This window comes from Setaria italica, chromosome VII, assembly GCF_000263155.2.
Source record: "Setaria italica strain Yugu1 chromosome VII, Setaria_italica_v2.0, whole genome shotgun sequence".
In the NCBI taxonomy this organism is placed as follows: Eukaryota; Viridiplantae; Streptophyta; class Magnoliopsida; order Poales; family Poaceae; genus Setaria; species Setaria italica.
In genome coordinates this window covers 19,473,336-19,492,907 of record NC_028456.1, presented here as the reverse complement: position 1 = coordinate 19,492,907, position 19,572 = coordinate 19,473,336, and the positions used below count along the sequence as shown (strand labels likewise).

The 19,572-nt window shown below is 43.5% G+C and overlaps 1 protein-coding gene across 1 annotated transcript; it reads right to left on the bottom strand.

The window, feature by feature from the left end:
- Window positions 1–1,784: 1,784 nt before the first annotated feature.
- LOC101753879 (3-ketoacyl-CoA synthase 6) lies at window positions 1,785–3,080 on the bottom strand. The gene has a single exon (XM_004977920.3). It carries the CDS (start codon window positions 3,078–3,080, stop codon window positions 1,785–1,787), a length of 1,296 nt encoding a protein of 431 aa, XP_004977977.2.
- Between the last annotated feature and the right edge of the window lie 16,492 nt (window positions 3,081–19,572).

Here is a 19,572-nt window from a genome sequence, read left to right as displayed (position 1 = left end):
CAAGCGATGTTCCCACCACCGGTCCTGCCCGGTGCCCGCCACCGAAATCCATGGATACAACAAATTGGCACCGGAGAAGCATCACCACTAACCTCGTGGGGGTGGACCATGTTCACCGTTATTCATGTTAGATCACCTGAAATCTTGCGGAAAAATGATCACTCCTTAAACAACAGAAACTTCAAGACTAAATTCCAGATAGGAAAGCTATCCTATACTCGATCGGCCATCTCTTTCCTCTTCGGCACCAAAATATTTTCATAAACCCTCAATTCTTCAACCAATCCCATCTCTTCCACCTCACCTCCAAGAGGTATGTGGACTTGGGGTTAGCTAGGGATATGGGGCTTAGGATATATGGATTCTGAGAAAGGGCTAGGGACGAAGGCTGCCATGGTATAGTCGCGTGGGATTGGGCAAGGAGCTGTTAGAACCGTTGAAGGCAGGTTGGAATGAGGAAAAATGGACAGGCTGTGTTGTTGCACTCTACACAAAAAGGTTGAAAGGGGGCTACCTTAATTTTCTTATATGCTTGGGGACACGTTTCAGTCCCCTTTTGAAAGCTCCCAGTCCTCGGGCTGATAGATTGAACTTAATCTAGCATTAACTTAAACATAATCTTAGCTTAGCCTAATCATGATCACTAACTTAACTTAATACGGAATACTTAGATTAGACTAACCAGAGCACGTAGATGCCATTAGCTCCTCTGTTGTTGTAGCAGGGCTGATGTAAATGAAGTAAACGTGATCTTCACCAGCTTAAGAGCTTTAGAGCTCTCTGTTGGTGAAGACTTAGATATCGATGACGAACTGTACCCTCCTGAACGTCACCTTTGCTGAACTCGACGTAGATCATGATTCACATCTTAAGAACAGGAGTTCTTGATTGGTGAAAATCAGCTTCCTGCAGTAGATGGATCTCATGCTTCCAATCCCTTTAGTGCCCTAATTGATTGGTGTTTAGCCTAATGACGAGATTAGATTGATGCACGGGGCACCTTCCAATTCATATATATAGCACTGTGGAAGAGTCCTAGAAGGTTATGTGTTAGGTGTGCTTGCCGATCACAGCACCTGAGTCCTACTCACATATACGATGGTGGAAATATGTATGCGAAAAGGTTTGTTCTCTCGGTTGTTATGCCGAGATCACAAAATATCCAACACGGGCGGGCACCAGTAAGGATTTGACTCTTTAACAGCCATCAGCAGTAACATTTTTGTGTAAGAAGAACACCAGAGGCTTTGAGCCAGGTACAAGGGCCACTTTGGCCGAAAAACAAGAACACCGCGGAAGACAACTAATGGCGACACAACTGAAAAGGGTAGTGGATGTAGTATAAGGGGTGAACTATGCATCAATACTAAGGCAATTCTATAGTAAAAGGTTGCTTATGCATGGTGAGCGCCAACAGCTTACCACATACTGGGAGTGAAAGTATCAATTCCGGTTTGTCGTAAAGGGATTTTTTTTTCTAAATACAAATCGTCGATAATGTCATTTTCCTTTCAACCCAGCAGTGGGTTAACCGGCAGTGAGGGCTCAGGGGACGGCAATAAAAACTCAGATTTATTTGTATAGTATTAGTAGTGTAACTAGATGATGGATGGAGTCCTCTGCTGAATCAACCCGTAGATGTTGGTTTTTATTTGGTTTGGTACACATTTATGCATGACACATACGTGCCCAATAGTGCTATGCGGCTAGGTAGTTGCACGCAAGCAGAGCACATGCACTTGTTGATCGGATGCATGCGTGATGATGCTCGAACACGACTACCTTCAAGTCCTTTTGAGAATTTTGGGAAGTTGCACAGGGTAGCGGTTGATGCAGCCGGCCCACGGCCCGTCGCCGGGCTCTGCCGCCGGCTTGATGCACTCCCACATGACGCTGCTGCAGTCTATACCGGGGCTGAAGGAGATCATGCACACCCGGTCACCCTTGCTCATCCGGCCCTTGGCCTCGATGTAGGCGAGCTCGTACAGCAGCGAGCTGCTCGCCATGTTCCCGAACCGGTGCAGCGTCATGTGCGACGCCTCCATGTCGCCGTCGGAGAGGCCGAGGCCGCGCTGGACCTCGTAGAGCACCCTGCGCCCGCCCGGGTGGATGCAGAAGTGCTGGAACACCTTGTGGAAGGCCGGGCGGTAGCACCTCTCCTCCGCGCGCGCCTCGCCGCTCGAGAACCTGTGCCTGAGGAAGGAGAACGCGACCCGGAGGAGCACGGAAACGGGCAGGACGGCGGGGCCGAAGGCTATGATGTTGCTCTTGAGCGCGTTCGCGGCGACGACGGGCAGGTCCTTGGAGAGGTTGATGCCCGTGATCCCCTCGTCGTCCTCCTCCTGGAACGCGCACCGGTAGTCCCCGTCCTGCGCGGCGGTCAGCGTGCGGACGATGGGGCCGAGCCGGAAGCGGGCGCGCTCCGGCGAGTTGGACATGATTATGGCGGCGGCGCCCATGCGGAAGAGGACGTTGGGCACGAGCATCTCGCGCTTGGTTCCGGTGTAGAACAGCGACGACAGGATCTCGGTGGCCACGATCAGGACATGGCTCCCCGGCGGCGCCACCTGCAGGAGGTTCTTGGCGAGGCCGACGCAGATGAGGGCCCCGCTGCAACCCATCCCGGACAGGTTCACGCTCCGCACTTCGGCGCGGAGCTTGTACCTGTTCACGATGACGTCGGCGAACTCCGGCGTCAGCGTGGTGAAGCTGCAGGTTACGATGAGCGTGTCGATGTCCCCGGGGTTCAGCGTGCTCCGGGCAAACGCCTTGTCGACGGCGGAGAAGATGACCAGCTCGGCTTCCTCGCGGGAGGCCTCGACGCCGCGCTCGGGGGGCATGTAACGGTAGGAATCCGGGACGCTGGTCTCCTCGCCGATTGCGGACCGCTCGTACAGCCGAGCCATGAACTTGGTGCTCTCATCATCGACGAACCAGGTCATGAGGTGTTCCAGGGCCATCGCGAACGGGACCCTGTGGCGTGGCTCCCCCAGGAAGCAGCCGTAGTCCACGAGGTACACGTCCCGCGACCGGCAAACCCGCCACAGCATGACCACGCCGGCACCCAGGGTAAATGCCATTACGACGTGAAGTGGAGTGAGCAAGCTAACGAGTTCGCCATGGCCGACTAACACCCATGCTCTCTGAAGCGCAGCTACGACCGCCATGGCGAGCTGGAAGGAGCATCTAAGGGCCAGTCTCGGTGGTGTGCAGTGTGCACCACGGTCCACGGTATTCTATGCACGACTCTATGCCTCAAGTACACGAGGATTATACCATTGGCTTTCCCTTTAAATAGCCCTTGCTCAGTACACAACCATGCAACAAGCCAGCAGTGTCCCATAAGATTGCATAGCTGTGTGCCTGTGTCCTATGTGGGCAGGGACATGGGCAGGGACATGGGGAGGCTGTCGGCATATATAAATGGAAGGGACAAACGAGTAGTTGACAGTAATGCAACGTTCAATGGAGTATCAATGGAGTATACCATACTCCCTCCCCTTTTTTCTAATTAACTTGTCAAGTCAGCTTTTTTCTAATTAACTTACTCCTAGCACATGGGGAAGCTGTCGGCATATATAAATTGAAGGGAAAAACGAGTAGTTGAGAGTTAGCAACGTTCAACCGTATCAATGGAGTATACCATACTCCCTCCCTATCATCGTATGCTGAATACTCCCTTTTTTCTAATTAACTTATCAAGTCAGCTTTTTTCTAATTAACTTGTCAAGTCAGCAAAACTAATGATATGATATAGTATTTAATGCCTATAAAACCCCGTGACACCACGCCAGAAACGATTTGTACTGGTACGTCGAAATTAGCATGCTAGCAGGCGGAATTGGCACCCGCCAGCACAAAAATGACCGGGGCCGCCGGGCTAGTGCCCGCCAGCACAGATCTGTGCTGGCGGGTGATCTAAGCACCCGTCAGCACAAATGCCGCCCCGTGAACAACTTCTTGCCCAACCAACCTTCCATTTGGAGCTTGCTCGAGAGGAGCTCGGGAAAAGCTCCAAAAATACCAAATCTAAGGGGAAAGTTTTGCACTTATTTTCTTTGAAGGAGGTGGCTATAAAGGATAAGTTTGTGCCATTCCAACCTTCTTTTAAAACTTCTATCCATTATTTCTAGCTTCATTAGGTTGTCATCTAGATCTAGATCTAGACCTAGAAGAGCAAGGGTGGAAGAGAGAGAAAATAACTAGAGATGGATTATTTTTTGAATAAAATTCTATGGTCATATTATAAACATTACAATGCTATGTTTGTCATTTTAATGTAATATAGAATTGAGTTTGATTATATTTTTCCTACTTATTAATTATTACATCCATAGTTTTAATTAGTGAGTGTGATTGAATTTAATGTATAATTGAGTTTGATTTTTTTCCTTCTACTTATTAATTATTATATCCATGGTTTAATTGAGTCTCACTTAGGGTAATATAGAATTATTTTTTATTATATTTCTTCCTGCTTATTAGTTACTACATCCATAATTTAATTGAGTTTATAGAATTGTGACCCATAGCTAATTAAATTAGTTAATATAACATAGAATTATTGCCATAGGTTGTTAAACATGGATCATACAACATGGATGTATGGTATATAGAGACATTCGCATACATTCATATCAGAGGTATCAAAGTTTGTGGAGGCTGCGGAGAAGCACGCTCACATTTGCAAGACAAAGCAAATACGTTGTTCGTGTTTTGACTGTAGCTACAATATTGTATGAGATGATACTAATATCATGAAGAGGCATTTGATAAAGCGAGGTTTTATGGATGGATACACAAATTTGGTCCCACCATGGTGAGACAGGAGGTACTTTCAACAACACAGACATCGATATTGGTTCTGATGAAGTGGGTGGTGATGATCAAAATGGTGATCAAATAGATACGCATGTGGAACCACAGGTGGATGAGGAACGTGATGTTGATATGGAGGACATGTTGCGCCACATTGAACCGGAAGTGTTGCTAGGGAGTGCTAAAGGGGTAGAGAATCTCGAGACACTCAAGAATGCAGCAAAGAAACATATGTATGAGGGATGTGGAAAGGAGTCGACAGTGTTGCATTTTGTCCTTCATCTTCTGATCCTGAAGGCTAAATTTAGCTGATCAGACAATAGTTTCAATGATCTCCTTACTCTACTAAGCAAGTTGCTCCCGAAGCCTAACTTTATGCCAAAAAACACATACGAAGTAAAGAAGATTATCAATCCATTGAAGATGCGTGTGCAAAGAATACACGCGTGCAGGAACCACTGCATATTGTACCGCGGTGAGTACGCAGTATTGGAAAAGTGTCCAAATTGCGATGCTATCCGTTACAAAAGTAATGCCGATTTCTGTGAGGACCATGCCGGTTCCTCCATCGGGAATAAGAGGAAGAAGGGTGCAAAGAAAAGTGTTGGTGCTCAAGTGGAGGACGAGTCCTATATAGGTACTGACACGATGACTCAACGTAGAGTCCCTGCCTTGGTGATGTGGTACTTGCCGGTGGTGGACCGTCTGAAGCGTTTGTTCAAACCCAAAGACCGCTGAAATGATGACTTGACATGCTGATCGCCCAGTAAAGGCTGACGGAAAGCTTTGACATCCTTCCGATGCTCACCAGTGGAGGACCTTTGATGCCAATCATCCAGAGTTTTCACATGAAAAAAAGGATTGTACGGTTCGCGTTGAGTACAGACGGCATGAATCTGTTTGGTGAAAGAAGCAGCACGCACAACACATGGCCAGTGCTGATGATCATATACAACCTTCGCCCATGGCTATGTCACAAGAGAAAGTTCCTTTTTCTAACCATTCTCATACAAGGCCCGAAGCAACCTGCCATCAATATAGATTTTTTCCTTGAGCCATTAATGGAACATATGCAGAAGCTTTGGGAAGATGGGGTTCGGATGTGGGATGAGTACAGACAGGAGCACTTCACACTAAGGGTCATTATCTTTGTTACCATCAATGATTATCCCGCCCTATTTGCCCTGACAGGTCAGGTAAAAGGTAAGACAGCATGCGTAGTTTGCTTGAATGATACATCATATGTGTACTTTAAGGGATCTATGAAGATAGTGTTCATGCGGCACAGGTGCTTCTTATTGAAGATGCACAAATACCGCAGGATGAAAGACTTTTTCGATGGCACCAATGAGAATGATTTTGCTCCAAAATTGGCTACGGGTAAAATAGTATTTGAAATGTGCGAGAAGGTCAAGTTCAAACTCGATAAGAAGTCATTAGGTGGTGCTGATAATTTGAAAAGGGGAAGGAAGCAGGCTAAAACTACAGACATTGCAGACATGCCATTTAAGATGATATCTATCTTCTTTAAGTATTTACCATATTGGTGAGAGCTTGCGGTGCGCCATGTCATTGATGGGATGCATCTTGAGAAGAATGTGTTCGATAGCACCATTGGATTCTTGGGCTTATCAGGCAAGGCAAAGGACGGACTAAAATCACGTAAGGATCTGGTTGACCTTCAAATCAGGCCAAAGCTCCACCCGCAAGAACTTCCTAATGGTAAGCAATACCTTCCCCCGGTTAGCTACAACTTAACACTAGATGAGAGATTGGCTATGTGCAAGTGCTTGCGTGGGTTGAAAGTACCGACCGAATTCTCATCCAACATCCGATCATTAGTCTCATTGAAGGACATGACGCTTGCTGGCTATAACTCTCATGGTTGCCATGTGATGATCACAGTTTTTCTCGCTATTGCGATCCGGGCTATCAAACTAGTATTGGTAAAGATGGTTATCACACGGATATGTTACTTCTTCAACATGATTTCGCATAAAGTGATTGATCGTGTCGAGTTGCCTAAGCTTCAACTGTTTGTGTTGGAAACTCAGGCCCAACTCTTCTACGTGATTTCCCATCATGGGTGAAGGACCATATGCAGCTATTTGAAGGAAATTCCACAGATGAAGTAACATTGACTAGGTTGGTGTCTGGCCCATCAAGCAATGTCACTTGATGGCAAGCATATAAAATTAATGGATACATATTTTATACCACCGAAAAGGACAACAAAAGCGTGGCGTACCAAAATAGTGGTGTTCGCATAGAGGCAATTGATACATCCGAACAGAACATAACTTTCTACAATTTCATAGAGGAAATATGGGAACTTGACTATGGAGAGAATATACGGATCCTGTATTTTGGTGCCAATGGGTCAAACACTCGAATGACGTTACATATGACAATTATGGGTTGACACTTGTAGAACTAGCCAATGTAGGTTACAAAGATGACCCATGGGTACTCGCTGAGCGTGTCGCATAGGTATTCTACATAATCGACCCTATGAATGCAAAGAAACACATTGTTGTCTCTGGTAAACAAAGGATCCTTGGAGTTGAAGGTGTAGTGGACATTGAGGATTACAATCAGTATGAGGAATTGGACTTGTTCAAAGACCATGAACGAAGAATCAAGCATGTTGAAGCAAGCATTGATAAATCCATGAAGCCATGGTTACATATTGACTATGAAGGAAGAATGGTTAAATGATAAATTAACATTTCTTATTAGTTATGTTGTAAGACTTTATTAATTATCTTGTAAGACTTTATTAATGTGGATTAGACTTTATTATCTTGTAACTGACCGCTTGCATAAGAAAAGTGTAGGGGTACACCCATGCCACAATATAATATAACCAGTTCTAATAATAGTGCAAGTTCGTACATCAATACTTAAAGGTCCTAGAGAGAATAAGTTCAAATGCATAAGAAAGGGTAGGGGTACAACCATGCATGTTACATATTTCATACTCCGGCTCGCTTCCTTAGATATTGAACATAGTTAAGATCTCCAATCGTCTAGCCTAGAACTTCATCAAAATAAGTTAGAGCACGGATGAGTGCACTCTCCTTCGCTTCTCATGGACGATCACATATACTACTATAAATTTCAAACAATGGAGACGTTAACTAATGTGGCCTATAGAAAGTGAGATGAGCCTGGAACTTCCAATCTCTGGTGAACATCGGGTTTCCACCCATGTAAGTCAAATCAAACACATCCAAGACTTGATCCAGAATCGCATGAAAGCTCACTTCCGCAAGGGTAGTACCAAATATATCCTAAAAGATGATAGGAACATGATGAAAGTTAAAAGATGTAACATAACTAAAGTTAAAAGAATGATAAAAGAATGTTCAATACCATATCATGTTGATTAAGCCAATAAAGCCTCTCAGTAGTCACAATCACATTGCCTTCTCCCTCCTCGAGCTGCTTTATTCAAAAATATGACAAGTATAGCACAAAGTACCCATGATCCTTAAGCTACTGTAGGCAGGCCTCCACGATGGTCCTCTCAAAAGTTACCCTATTTGGTGCTATTTGACCCCATGCAGCAATTGAAACCATCAGGATGGCCTCTCCAGGTGACATCGAGGTGAAATCTATATCTCGAACACGTACTTGAAAAGAGACATGTACTCTTTTAAAATGAGGTTCACCAACAACCTCGGTTTGCACTACAGGAGAAGTACCACCTATAGCTTCGACAACATCTTTGAGCCATCTAATAGGGTTGATAAGCTACATTGTATGTAACTAAATTTAGAATTTATTCATGTGTAGTAAAAAATCAATTAAAAGAAGGAAAAAATATTACTATGTTGGGAACTGATCCGCTCCTTCGATCGCTTGTTGGCAAGTCAATGGCGCTATTAGGGAAGTGAAGTCCTGGATGACTAGCGCGAGGGTCCTTGAATATTTACTGTGCCCTACCATATCCACGACAGCCACCTCCACAGCCGCCACCACCACGGGGAAAATAACTTCCACTTGCCATAGTTAGCCCAGACTATCCAAATAAAATTATAATAAGATATAGGTGGTTCCACAAACATCAACTTCAATGATAATTACGCCCAAAATTGATTAATTCACAAAATGCTTAGAATAAAAAATTATTCAAAATAATAGAAGAAATTTACAATTGTTGGTTTAGATCTCATGAACATTGTTACAACTAATCATCACACATTTATTATCATATTGCAATTGCATTGAATAAATATGGATAAAGGAAACAATTTTAATTTCTAACACAATCCCTATCTAAAACAATTTAGTGTGATCTGCATATAAACAAATCATAACATATTTTTTATCATGTTGCATTTGCATGGAATCAAAATAGAAAAAGGTCACAATTCTTCTTAATTAATTTACTTGAACAAAATGGAAAAAAACAACCGGCCGGGGGCTCGGGGAAGAGGCGGCGGAGTCGGGTAGGACGGAGGCAAAGTTGGGGAAGAGGCTGCCCGGCAGTGCTCGGGAAGGCCACGCGGAGTCTTTGAGGAGGTGGCCCGGCGGCGGCGCGTTGCGGACGGGGAGGAGGGCCCGCGGCGGCAGTGCTCGGGGAGGCCACGGCAAGTCGGGGAGGAGGTGGAGCGACGGCGTCCGAGAGGTGTGACAGCAGACGGGTAGAGGCCCGTGGTGGTGCTCGGGGAGGCCGCGACAGAGTCAGACAGGAGGTGGCCTGGCGGCGTCGGCGAGGCGCGGCGGCGGGGCGAAAATTGGGCAGCCTGACAGTGTGTGCTTGCAATTCTCTATTAGGACTTAGAAATTTTCAAGGCCTCTCGAGTCTGCTGGCGGGCGCTAATGACGCCTGCCAGCACAGACCCTTTGTGATGGCGGGCGCTAGTGAAGCCCGCCTCTCCTGTGTGCTCAAAGACCTTTTACCAAATTTTAAACATTTTAAATACTTGTTAAATGAGTTCAAAATGTTTGAAACTTCTACACCTGAACATAAATATTTTATAATGCATGGAAAAATTATATTTTCATATATAACATAAATGTTTTGAGTAAATATTTTGAGTAGTTAGTTTACATGTCACTATAGGTTGAAACATCTTATGAGTTATATGGTGATTATGTGTAGTGGACATTGAGATACAAACAGTTTGAGGAATTGGATAAAATTTGTGTTGGAATATTTATCTATGTTAATTTAGGACAAAATGGCTTAGCTTTAGGCCAGTTGTGGTAGCGGGTTACATTATTACACTTAAATAAGTTGTTACAAATTGTAAATCTGACCAAACAATCATGATAATTGGCATGTAATAACTTTATCACTGCCCCAACACGAACATAAATAAATAACACAATTTTGAGATAGTATAATTGTACCTCCTTCCAAAATGGATATCCAACTCATACCAACCATATAAATCAAGAGGAGTTTCAACCTATAGTGACATGTGCACGAAGTAGTAAAAATGTTTATGTTATTTATCAAAATATAATTTTTACATACACTATAAAATATTTATGTTCAAGAGTAAAAATTTCAAATATTTTTGAACCCATTTAGCAATTATTTAAAATTGTTTGAGATTTGGTGAAAAATCTGTGCTGGCGGGCGGTGTTTGGTGTATATACCACCCGCCAGCACGGAGGGCCTCCACTATAAGGGCCGGCACAGCAAAATTTTAACCAAGTCCCAGCACAAAATCTCAACATGCCGTCACGCTGCCAAAATTTCTTGTCGGAATTTTCGCCACGCCGCCGCTTGTCCACTGCCGGTGGCCCCTCCCACCCCGTCTTCGAGTGCTGCTGCGCGTCCCTCCGCCGGACCCGCCCCTCCACTCCCACCGAGCTGCGCCGGCCTGTCTCCTAGCACCGTCGTGCCTCCCTCCGCCAGCCCCGCCTCCTCCGCTCTCACCGAGTGGTGCCGGCCCATCCCCGAGCGCCGCCAGCCCTGGCCCCTCCGCTGCGTCGGAGCGCCATCGAGCCCTTCCTCTCCGCCGCCGCCAGCCACACCTCCGTCCCCCCCAGCGCCACCGGCCCACCGCGCCCCTTCGTCTCCAACCCCGGCCCCTCCCATTCCCGAGGGTCGCCGCGCCTCCCTACGCCCGCCTCACCTCCTCCGCTCCCACCGAGTGCAGTCAGCCCCCTCCCGCCCCGACTCCGAACGCCGCCAGCCTCGGCTCCTCTGCTGCGTTGGTAGAAGTTTTTTTTCCATTTTTTTCAAGTAAATTCATTAGTGTGTTGCAAATTCATTCTTTCAAGTAAATTCTATTGGAATTTCATTTTTATTCCATTAGTGGTAATAGTATTTTAATTGCATTGCAAATATGATAATAAATATGAAATTGCATATGATACAATTTGTATTGCAATTTGTACTGTGAATGTTGTTAACAATTTTTTTTTGTAGAAAATAGAATATTGTTAACTATATGTTTTGACAGAAACAATCCACGCATGTACATACATATATATACTAGTTATATCCTTGTGCTTGAAAGACATAAACTCCAAACTATTGCGATGATCAACTATTGTTTTCTCAAATTCGGAACAAATTGTTAACTTTATTTTTTGATACGGTAGACATTGTGGTATAAATTAAAATATTGATAGGATAGGGATTCTTGTAAAAATTAAAATATTGTTAACTATATTTTTTGATAGGAATGATAATAGAATTTAAATTATTTATTAAATCCTACATTCACAATTTGCATATTAAGAGCGAGGACAACAACGAGAACAACGACAAAAATGAGAACAAAAACAATATCGTGGAACCAGATGCCATCAAATTAGTTAACCCTCCATTTCAAGATGGGGGAGAACAGTAGCCCAGACCTGATGTTGAATCCTCGGAGGAGGAAGACAACAATTCTGACAACGATTGTGGATCGTATTCTACTCCACCTCAGTACGAACCAAGCCCACCTAGGTCTCGCAAACATCTAGATGAAGATGACCCTAAATACGATCCAACCATGGATCATCAGGTACCTGCATGCACATTCATATACTAGCTAGTGATATGTTTGTTATTCACATGAAGATGATAAACTCCAACTATTGTTTTCTCTATAGAATGATGACCAATCCCCGGTGCATTCCCCACCGCGACGTCGTAGAACATCTACTCTACATGAAGAGAAGGTAGCTGCCTATGCACCACAACCTTCAGCTACTACTGCTTCTAGTAGTAATCTTATAAGGAAACATGGGAAACGAAACCGAAATCAGATCCCTGAAAAAGATATCTCGTAATAGAAGAGCTTGGCGCCAAAGGTGAGCTCATATTACTGAGGGGATATCTACTAGGTTTTGGAACATATGTGGAGCTATTGTCAAGGATAAATTGCAGACCATGATCACGACTAGTAATTGGAAGAAGGTGTCAACCACTACAAAGGATGTATTGTGGGCCATAGTGAAAGAAAGGTTCACTTTTCCTAAAGGTCAAGAGAAATTCGTAAGAAACTTTGCTGAGGGCCTCCTTGGGAGATGTACAGAAAGGAAAGCATGCTAGGGATGACTTCGGTAAGATTCCTCCAGAAAAGTGGGAAGAGTTCAAACAACAGAAGAACACGCCGGAAGCAAAAGCCCTGAGTGAAAAAAATATCGCGAAGGCTATAAAAACCGCCAAGAACCCCCATCACTTGGGTGCAGGAGGGTACGCTACCAAGATCACTAAATGGAGGAGAGAGGAAGAAGAATGGAGGAGAGCTGGTTTACCGGATATGTTTGCAGACTTGGATGAGCGCAGCAGGAATTGGATACTAGCTCAAATTCTGATTGTAACACCAGACGGCAAGGTTAAATTCAAACACCCTCAACAAAGCTAATTTACAAAAGGTTGGAACAGCTTGTCGAGGCACAAAAGAAGGGTTTTTTTAGGCTGACATGGAGAAAGATCAGCTAATCATCACGATTGGAACCGCGGAGCACTTTGGGTGTGTTCGAGGGATGTCATCAACATTGCCCTGGGGTAAAGCATTCCCCAACGACCAAACAAGCTACATGAAGTACAACCGTTATAAGAAAAACCTTGAAGAGAAGATGAGAGAAATCGCCAAGCAGGAGTTCTTAGAGTTATTTGCCAACCATGCGATGAGCCAAATGATGGCTGACCCAACAGTATCCGATGGTCAACGACAGGCAGAACCAACCATGCTACTTGCGCAAACAGGATTCGTTGCTCCGAGTAGTGCTGGCTCCATTGCAAACGTGAGGTATCCCGTTGATAACATACAAGTGGATACACCATGTAGGTTGGTTATAACTTATGGAAGGAAACAAAATAAGTTTTGAGAGGTCGCAACCGGCATGGCAGTAATGGGTCATGTGTTCCCAAAGGCACCCCTGGCAGAATATGCCTGGGTGCAAGTTGTTACGGTGTTGGATGAGTCGTGCGAGATAGATATCCCTACTAATGAGGGGATTGATGTTCTTGGTGATGTGATGAACTAGTACATACTGTGGTATCATCGAGATAACGTTCTGAATGCATTGCCAGAAACCTCATGGATGAGCCAAGAACTACCCCTTCCATATTCAAATGTAGACATGGAGCAGCCGACACTGTCACATGTGCAGGGAGCTAACAATGAGGATGAGCAGCCAATGCTATCACCTGTCCAAGAAGCTCTCAATGAGGACGATGAGACATCAGCACTAGAAGGTGATGAATAGGTAGATAATTTAGAAGTTAATGATCCAACATCGCCTTCGCCGGCATCTCCACCTCCCAAGAGGCTAGCGGTACCTTGTATGGTCAGCACATATGAAAAGGCTCTATTAACAGACGTCGACAAGTTTTTAAATGTATTGAAGAAGAAAGCTTCATCTTCCGGTGAAAAATCTGTAACTCGCAACACCTCTCGACAAAAGGAAAAGCATCAAAACCTCAATTTATTTGCGTCAGATGATGTCCCAATAGATTATGAGCATGACAAACCATTCTTGTATTGGTGGGATCTGCTGGAGGGTCCATGGGAACAGAATAAGCTGCATGGATGGATCATGAATGCAATGAAGCAAGGCATTCGAGCAATCACCGCGCATGTCCCAACTAAGGTTTTCCTTGGCGTTCTCCCATACCAGATTGTGATTGATTTCAAGGATTTGCACAGACTTTACCATCGACAACACCTTGACGTGAATCTCATTTCCATGTAGTGCTTGTAAGTCCACATGTACCACATACATGAGTTTTAAATACATATGTATTTTATTTCAAGTACCTAAGCAACCTATTCTGTAGGATGCAATGGAGGGAGGGAGAATTGACGCACGGCAGGTTCAAGGTAGTGTACCTTGACCCAACACGAATAAGCAAGCGAGAGCACAAGCTCAAAATGACGAAAACGATCAAAGCACAAATAGAAGCAGCAGAGACACAAGCGGAGAAAGATGCTATAAAAATAAAAGCCCACAGAGAAGAAATGCACAAAGTGTCCATATACATTGCAAAAGTAATGGAGAAAAAGGCTGACAAGGATTATATCATGGCTCCTTACGATTTTGAGTAAGCTAGTTTTAATTACTATATATATATACTAGGTGCTATTTAATGACGTCTATAATATAAATTATTTTAATATAATCTAGAGACCACTGGATTTGCATCATTATTTTACCCAAGCTAGTAGAAGCAGTGGTCCTCGACTCAGCCAGCTATCATAGAGGTAGGTACAAGGATTTCATAGGCATTATACAAAAGTAAGACATTCCTTAGCAGTACTTAAATGTATGTTGACATTCTATGCACCTAAGTTGTATTATTAACTCTTGTCTTTATATCCTCAAAGTGCGTACAAGCTTTACATACTAAAAGGCGGGGTCCACAATCCAAAAATGATGAAAGCTATGAAAATAATATATCATAGATTCGTAAGAACATAAAAACTTGGTTTTTTTTCATATAATGTAGGCTTGTCAATAATAACAACTCATCATTTTTCTATTTGTTTGCAGTGCCACAAGCAATCTCCCAGGTCTGTGCTATGTGAATATTACGTGTACGAGTTCATCAGAAACAATGGGAGGTACCGAGCGAACCCTGAAGACGTAGGTCTCTTATACACTACCATGTGCTAACTTCCTAATGGTAATACATCTTAATCTTCATTTATTGTATACCTGCAGATGTCTACCATCGACAGTAATTATAGCAAGATCGAAGACAAACAAAACAACAACATTTGTACGAACATGGCGAGTTTCATCCTACGCGAGATTTGTCATGAGGATGGAGCATTCTTTGATAAAGATGGCGTGTTGATGGCGGACGAGTGCACAAATCTTCATAGATGGGCGTATTAGTTTCAATATTAGCGTGGCAAAGAATAGCTCTATTCCAAATGTTGGATTTTTAATAATGTGAATTATATATTATGTACGATGCAGTTTGTAATAATGTGAATTATTTATTATTCAAGTTTGTTGTTATGTGGTTGGAGATACATATTTCAATTTGACGGCTAAAAATTGGCGGGAAATAAAAATTATAAATAACTCATGGGAAATAATATTTTGAATGGGAAAATACATATTCCTGGCGAGCGGTATAAGCACGCGTCAGCACAGAAACCATTTATGCTGGCGGGTGATGTAACCACACCTCCAACACAGAAAGCATCTGTGCTAGCGGGTGGCTAATGTCGCCCACCAGAAGAGAGCGGTCTATGCTGGCGGGCGAGCACCTGCCAGCACAGACGACATTTGTGCTGGTAGGTGCGATACCCGCTAGCACAAACCTGTTCTAGCTGCCAGCACAAATGCTTTCTGGCGTAGTGTGATAATCCTTTGAAACTGGCCTTAAGGGAGTGATGTTTAACTTTTCCCTTTTTATATAACGGATTAGAGCATCCCCATACTTAGATTAAATCACCACTAATGGTGTAGTACATTTTTTTATTGCTTGCGGATTGTTCTTTAGAATAATGCATGGTCGACAATTCTTTTTCCAGTTCTTCATAAAGTTAACTAAAGGGGAAAGCTACACGTCACTCAAGTGATTTGAGCTCTCTTTTTTACTCAACATGGCCTGGGAGCTGGGGCTCTCCACCAACAACGGTGGAAGGATCGTGTGATGCCTAGAGGGGGGTGAATAGACTCAATCTAAAATTCCTGAAAAATTCTTCGCAGCGGTTAAATACGTCGAAACTTTCGACATTGTGCCGGAACTTCCGATATAGGGGCAGAACTTTTGACGGCAGGAGATGAGCCACATGAAATTCAAAATTAAACTTGAAACTGCATAATCTATTTGAATCAAAAGTTCAGCAATGAAGTATAGAGATTACTACAGGTGATCTTTATAAGAGAAACTTAACAAGAATGTAGATCGGTACAAAACAAGTTCTAGGTCAACAAGAACTTGAAGAATACAACAAGCACATGAGACAAAAGATTTATTTACCGAAGTTCACTCCCGCAAAGGAAGCTACATCTCCGTTGAGGAGCTCACAAAGAGTTGGGTCCTCACTAACTGAGGGATAAGGGTACCCACAGGTCCCCACCGACCAGGATACTGGTCGGCCTTGACAGGTGGGCTCGCCCGACCACGCTATGCGGGCCAAGGCATAAAGATACATGGAGCACAAGTTCGGAGGCCGAGCGAACCGATTCTGCCCGAATATTATGGGATACTTGTTGTAGTCCGACTAAAATTACTTTCCATGTAACAACCAACTAGGATTAGATCCTATCCGACTTGTAATCTAGGTCGTGAGCCTATATAAGGCGGACAGGGACACCCCTTGGGGGTAACGCACCTCAACTCACCCCAACGCACGTTAACTCTTCGCACCTGTGATCAGCAATACAATCCACCAGAACACAGGACATAGGTATTACTCTCTGGAGGCCCGAACCTATCTAAATCTTGCGTCCCTGTGTTACCATTCGAGTTCTTAGTCCTACGATCTCCCCCATCTACAAATCTACCACTTGGGTAATCCCCTGGTGGACTACCGGTCACTAAATTTGACACTAACCCTTTACCTCTCCCAATCAACCACAAAGAAAGATTAGGTCACTTACTATGAATCCTCCAAGAGGATTTGCGATACAAACTTCCTGGGCGCACCACAACAAGAGGACGCTCAAATGGGCAACGTCGAACCGTCTAGAAGCAAGCTACAAGAGTAACAAACATGAATCAAAGACCGAAGATGCTTCAAGTGCTCTTGAGATGAACTTGGTTGACCTCACACTCAAAGATGGAGTCACACACCTCAAATCTTTTTCTCACCCACGCTCTAGCTCAAATATCTCAAGGATTAGCTCAAGGAGGGAGTAGGGAGGAGTATTGAATGCTCTAGGAGGAGTTTGTCTTGGGTTAGGTCAGCAAGCATTGAAGAAGGGGATGAGGGGGTATAAATATATACCCGACCCCCAAAAACTAGCCATTACTGTGCTGGTTATGTGACTGTTGGAACTTCCAACATAGGGTCGGAACTTCCGACACTACGCAAATAAAATCCACTGAGCACCCCCTGTCGAAATTTATTGAAAACTTACGGCACGTGTCGGAACTTCCGACACTCACATAAATTGTGAGAAATTGCATGTGCAAGTGTGTGATTAAGGTATCTCTCATGGGTAGTTAGCATCTCAAATGAGCACTTTGACATCTTCAAGCCAACTAGCCCCGTCCCCCTTTATAGTACGGTGTTCCTATACTCAAATTCAAAATTAGAAAGCAATAAATCAATTTTCTTTTATGCTTGAACACCTTTCTTCAAATACCTTGGGGGTCCTTCTTACATCTTTGCACTTCTATAGATTTAGACATGTCAATTTCTCAATAAAATCATTAGTCCCTTAATTATGCATGTCATCAACACCAAAACCTACTTAGGGGAGCAAATGCACTTTTGTTGACGCTCGTTATTGACACACTTTTAGTACCATTTAAGTGGTGTTTTCATACATATTCTTATACTAACCCGCCACTTGGCACTTGAAATAATCACGTTTTCGCATATGCATTGTATTTTGGAGGATATTCTATTTTTGCAGGAAATTTAACCTAAAAGCATAGTTTTTGGATAAAGCTCTGAACAAGCAACAAACATGTCAAAGACAAAGGTCAGCGGGCTCAGAAAGAGCCCAGGTTGATCAGCCTGGTGAAGCCCAAGCCGATCGGCTAGGGGTCTTCTGGCCCCCTCCGAGGCTCATTTTTAGTAAGCACTCCTCCAAGATTACGTAAGGGCTAAGATTGTGAAGATATAGCAAGTATCACTTTGGGATCAAAGAGGAATCAAAGAAGATCAAGCAGAAATTTGGAAAGTTATCAAAGATCAATCTCATCCCGAAGCTATCGACATGCCAGGCCTACATGCATACAGAAGTTAGCTTCTAGAACATCAGAGGAGACTTGGCAACGAAGTTGGGCGTGAGGGGATAAAAGGAAGGGCCAGGCAGAGATTGATTAACTTGTGTTGATTAGCTTGCTGCATCATTCAGATCGGCTTGAGTTATTTTTGCCTCCGTTCTGACTACACCCTTACCCAGAGCCATCCTAAAACAACAGGTTTTTGCTAAAAAAACAAACCCTTTCTTTTCCTTTTGTTTTTCAAAACCCCCTTAGTTAGAATTTCTATGCTTGATTTCTCTCTTTAAAATTCTTATTTCAAGCCAAAAATATAGGATTCCTATGAACCTACCCTTGGCCTTGTTAGTTTGGTTGTTGGAGATTTTCGACGAATGATTTTCTTGTTGATATTGCTTGACTTTTTATGAAGTGGTCAGCCTTGCTTTGTCATTCTAAGTAATTCTTTTTGACTCAACTAATTGCGGAACAACATCTATAGTCTTTTCAACCTTGCTAACCTTTGTTTTTGCTAACCCTTTTGCATGTGCATTTGCATTTGTTCCATCATTCATGTGTTAGTTTGGCCTTCTCCTAAAAACCTTTATGATGAATGCTTTCATATCTATGTTAATGCTACATTTTTCCTTTTGCAATCTTATGTAAACATGGTGTTTAGACATGATTGGAGACCATCATCATTCAGTTTTATAAACCTTGCTAGCTATTCGTCTCCATATTGCATTGGTTGGTTTTTAAGCTTTACAATGCGCTCTATTTTTCTTGTGTTGGAAAGGGTTTTCGATCTTGGATAAGCATGGTGTTTGACCTTGATTAACAATTATTTTATGGCTATGGAGAATTTCAGCAACCTAATTGTAAGCATGGTGCTTAGAACTTGGTGCAAACATTGTCTTTGTTTATGATCGTACCTATCATTTGCATTCAGACTTGCATTCACGTACACTCATTAGGTTTTTGTTTTGATTTTACTGAATTAGCTATGCCACAAATTAAAGTATTAGGGATGTTGTTAGTTTGTTGGCGATTGCTTCTGCTCCCGACAGTCACCTCGGGGGTAGTTTGTGCACTTGAATGGTTTTGCAGGCATGGTGAAACACTTTCATGAAAATAGACGAAATTGAAGGACAATAAAGGCGACAAAAGTGAAGAAGCATAAAGATAGGTTGTAGACGCTGAGAACAAGGATTTCAACAATCACAAAAAGCTTCGTCTTCTTCTTCCATGCCTAGCACAATACTAAGCATGGGGGAGGACTTGCCGGACGAAGAATACAAGGATCATAGTCGCCAAAATATGCTCATTTTTCTTCTTCCATGCTAAGCACAATGTTTAAGCATGGGGGAAGCTGGGCTACACTTTCTTACAAGCATCGAAAGGATGGTAAATTTTTCCTCAACCTTCTCCCATCTCTTTCTAAATGCCTGTGTATATAA

What these genes read in the sequence shown, in the direction of transcription:
- LOC101753879 (XM_004977920.3), bottom strand. Translation starts at nt 3,080, where the DNA reads ATGGCATTTACCCTGGGTGCCGGCGTGGTCATGCTGTGGCGGGTTTGC.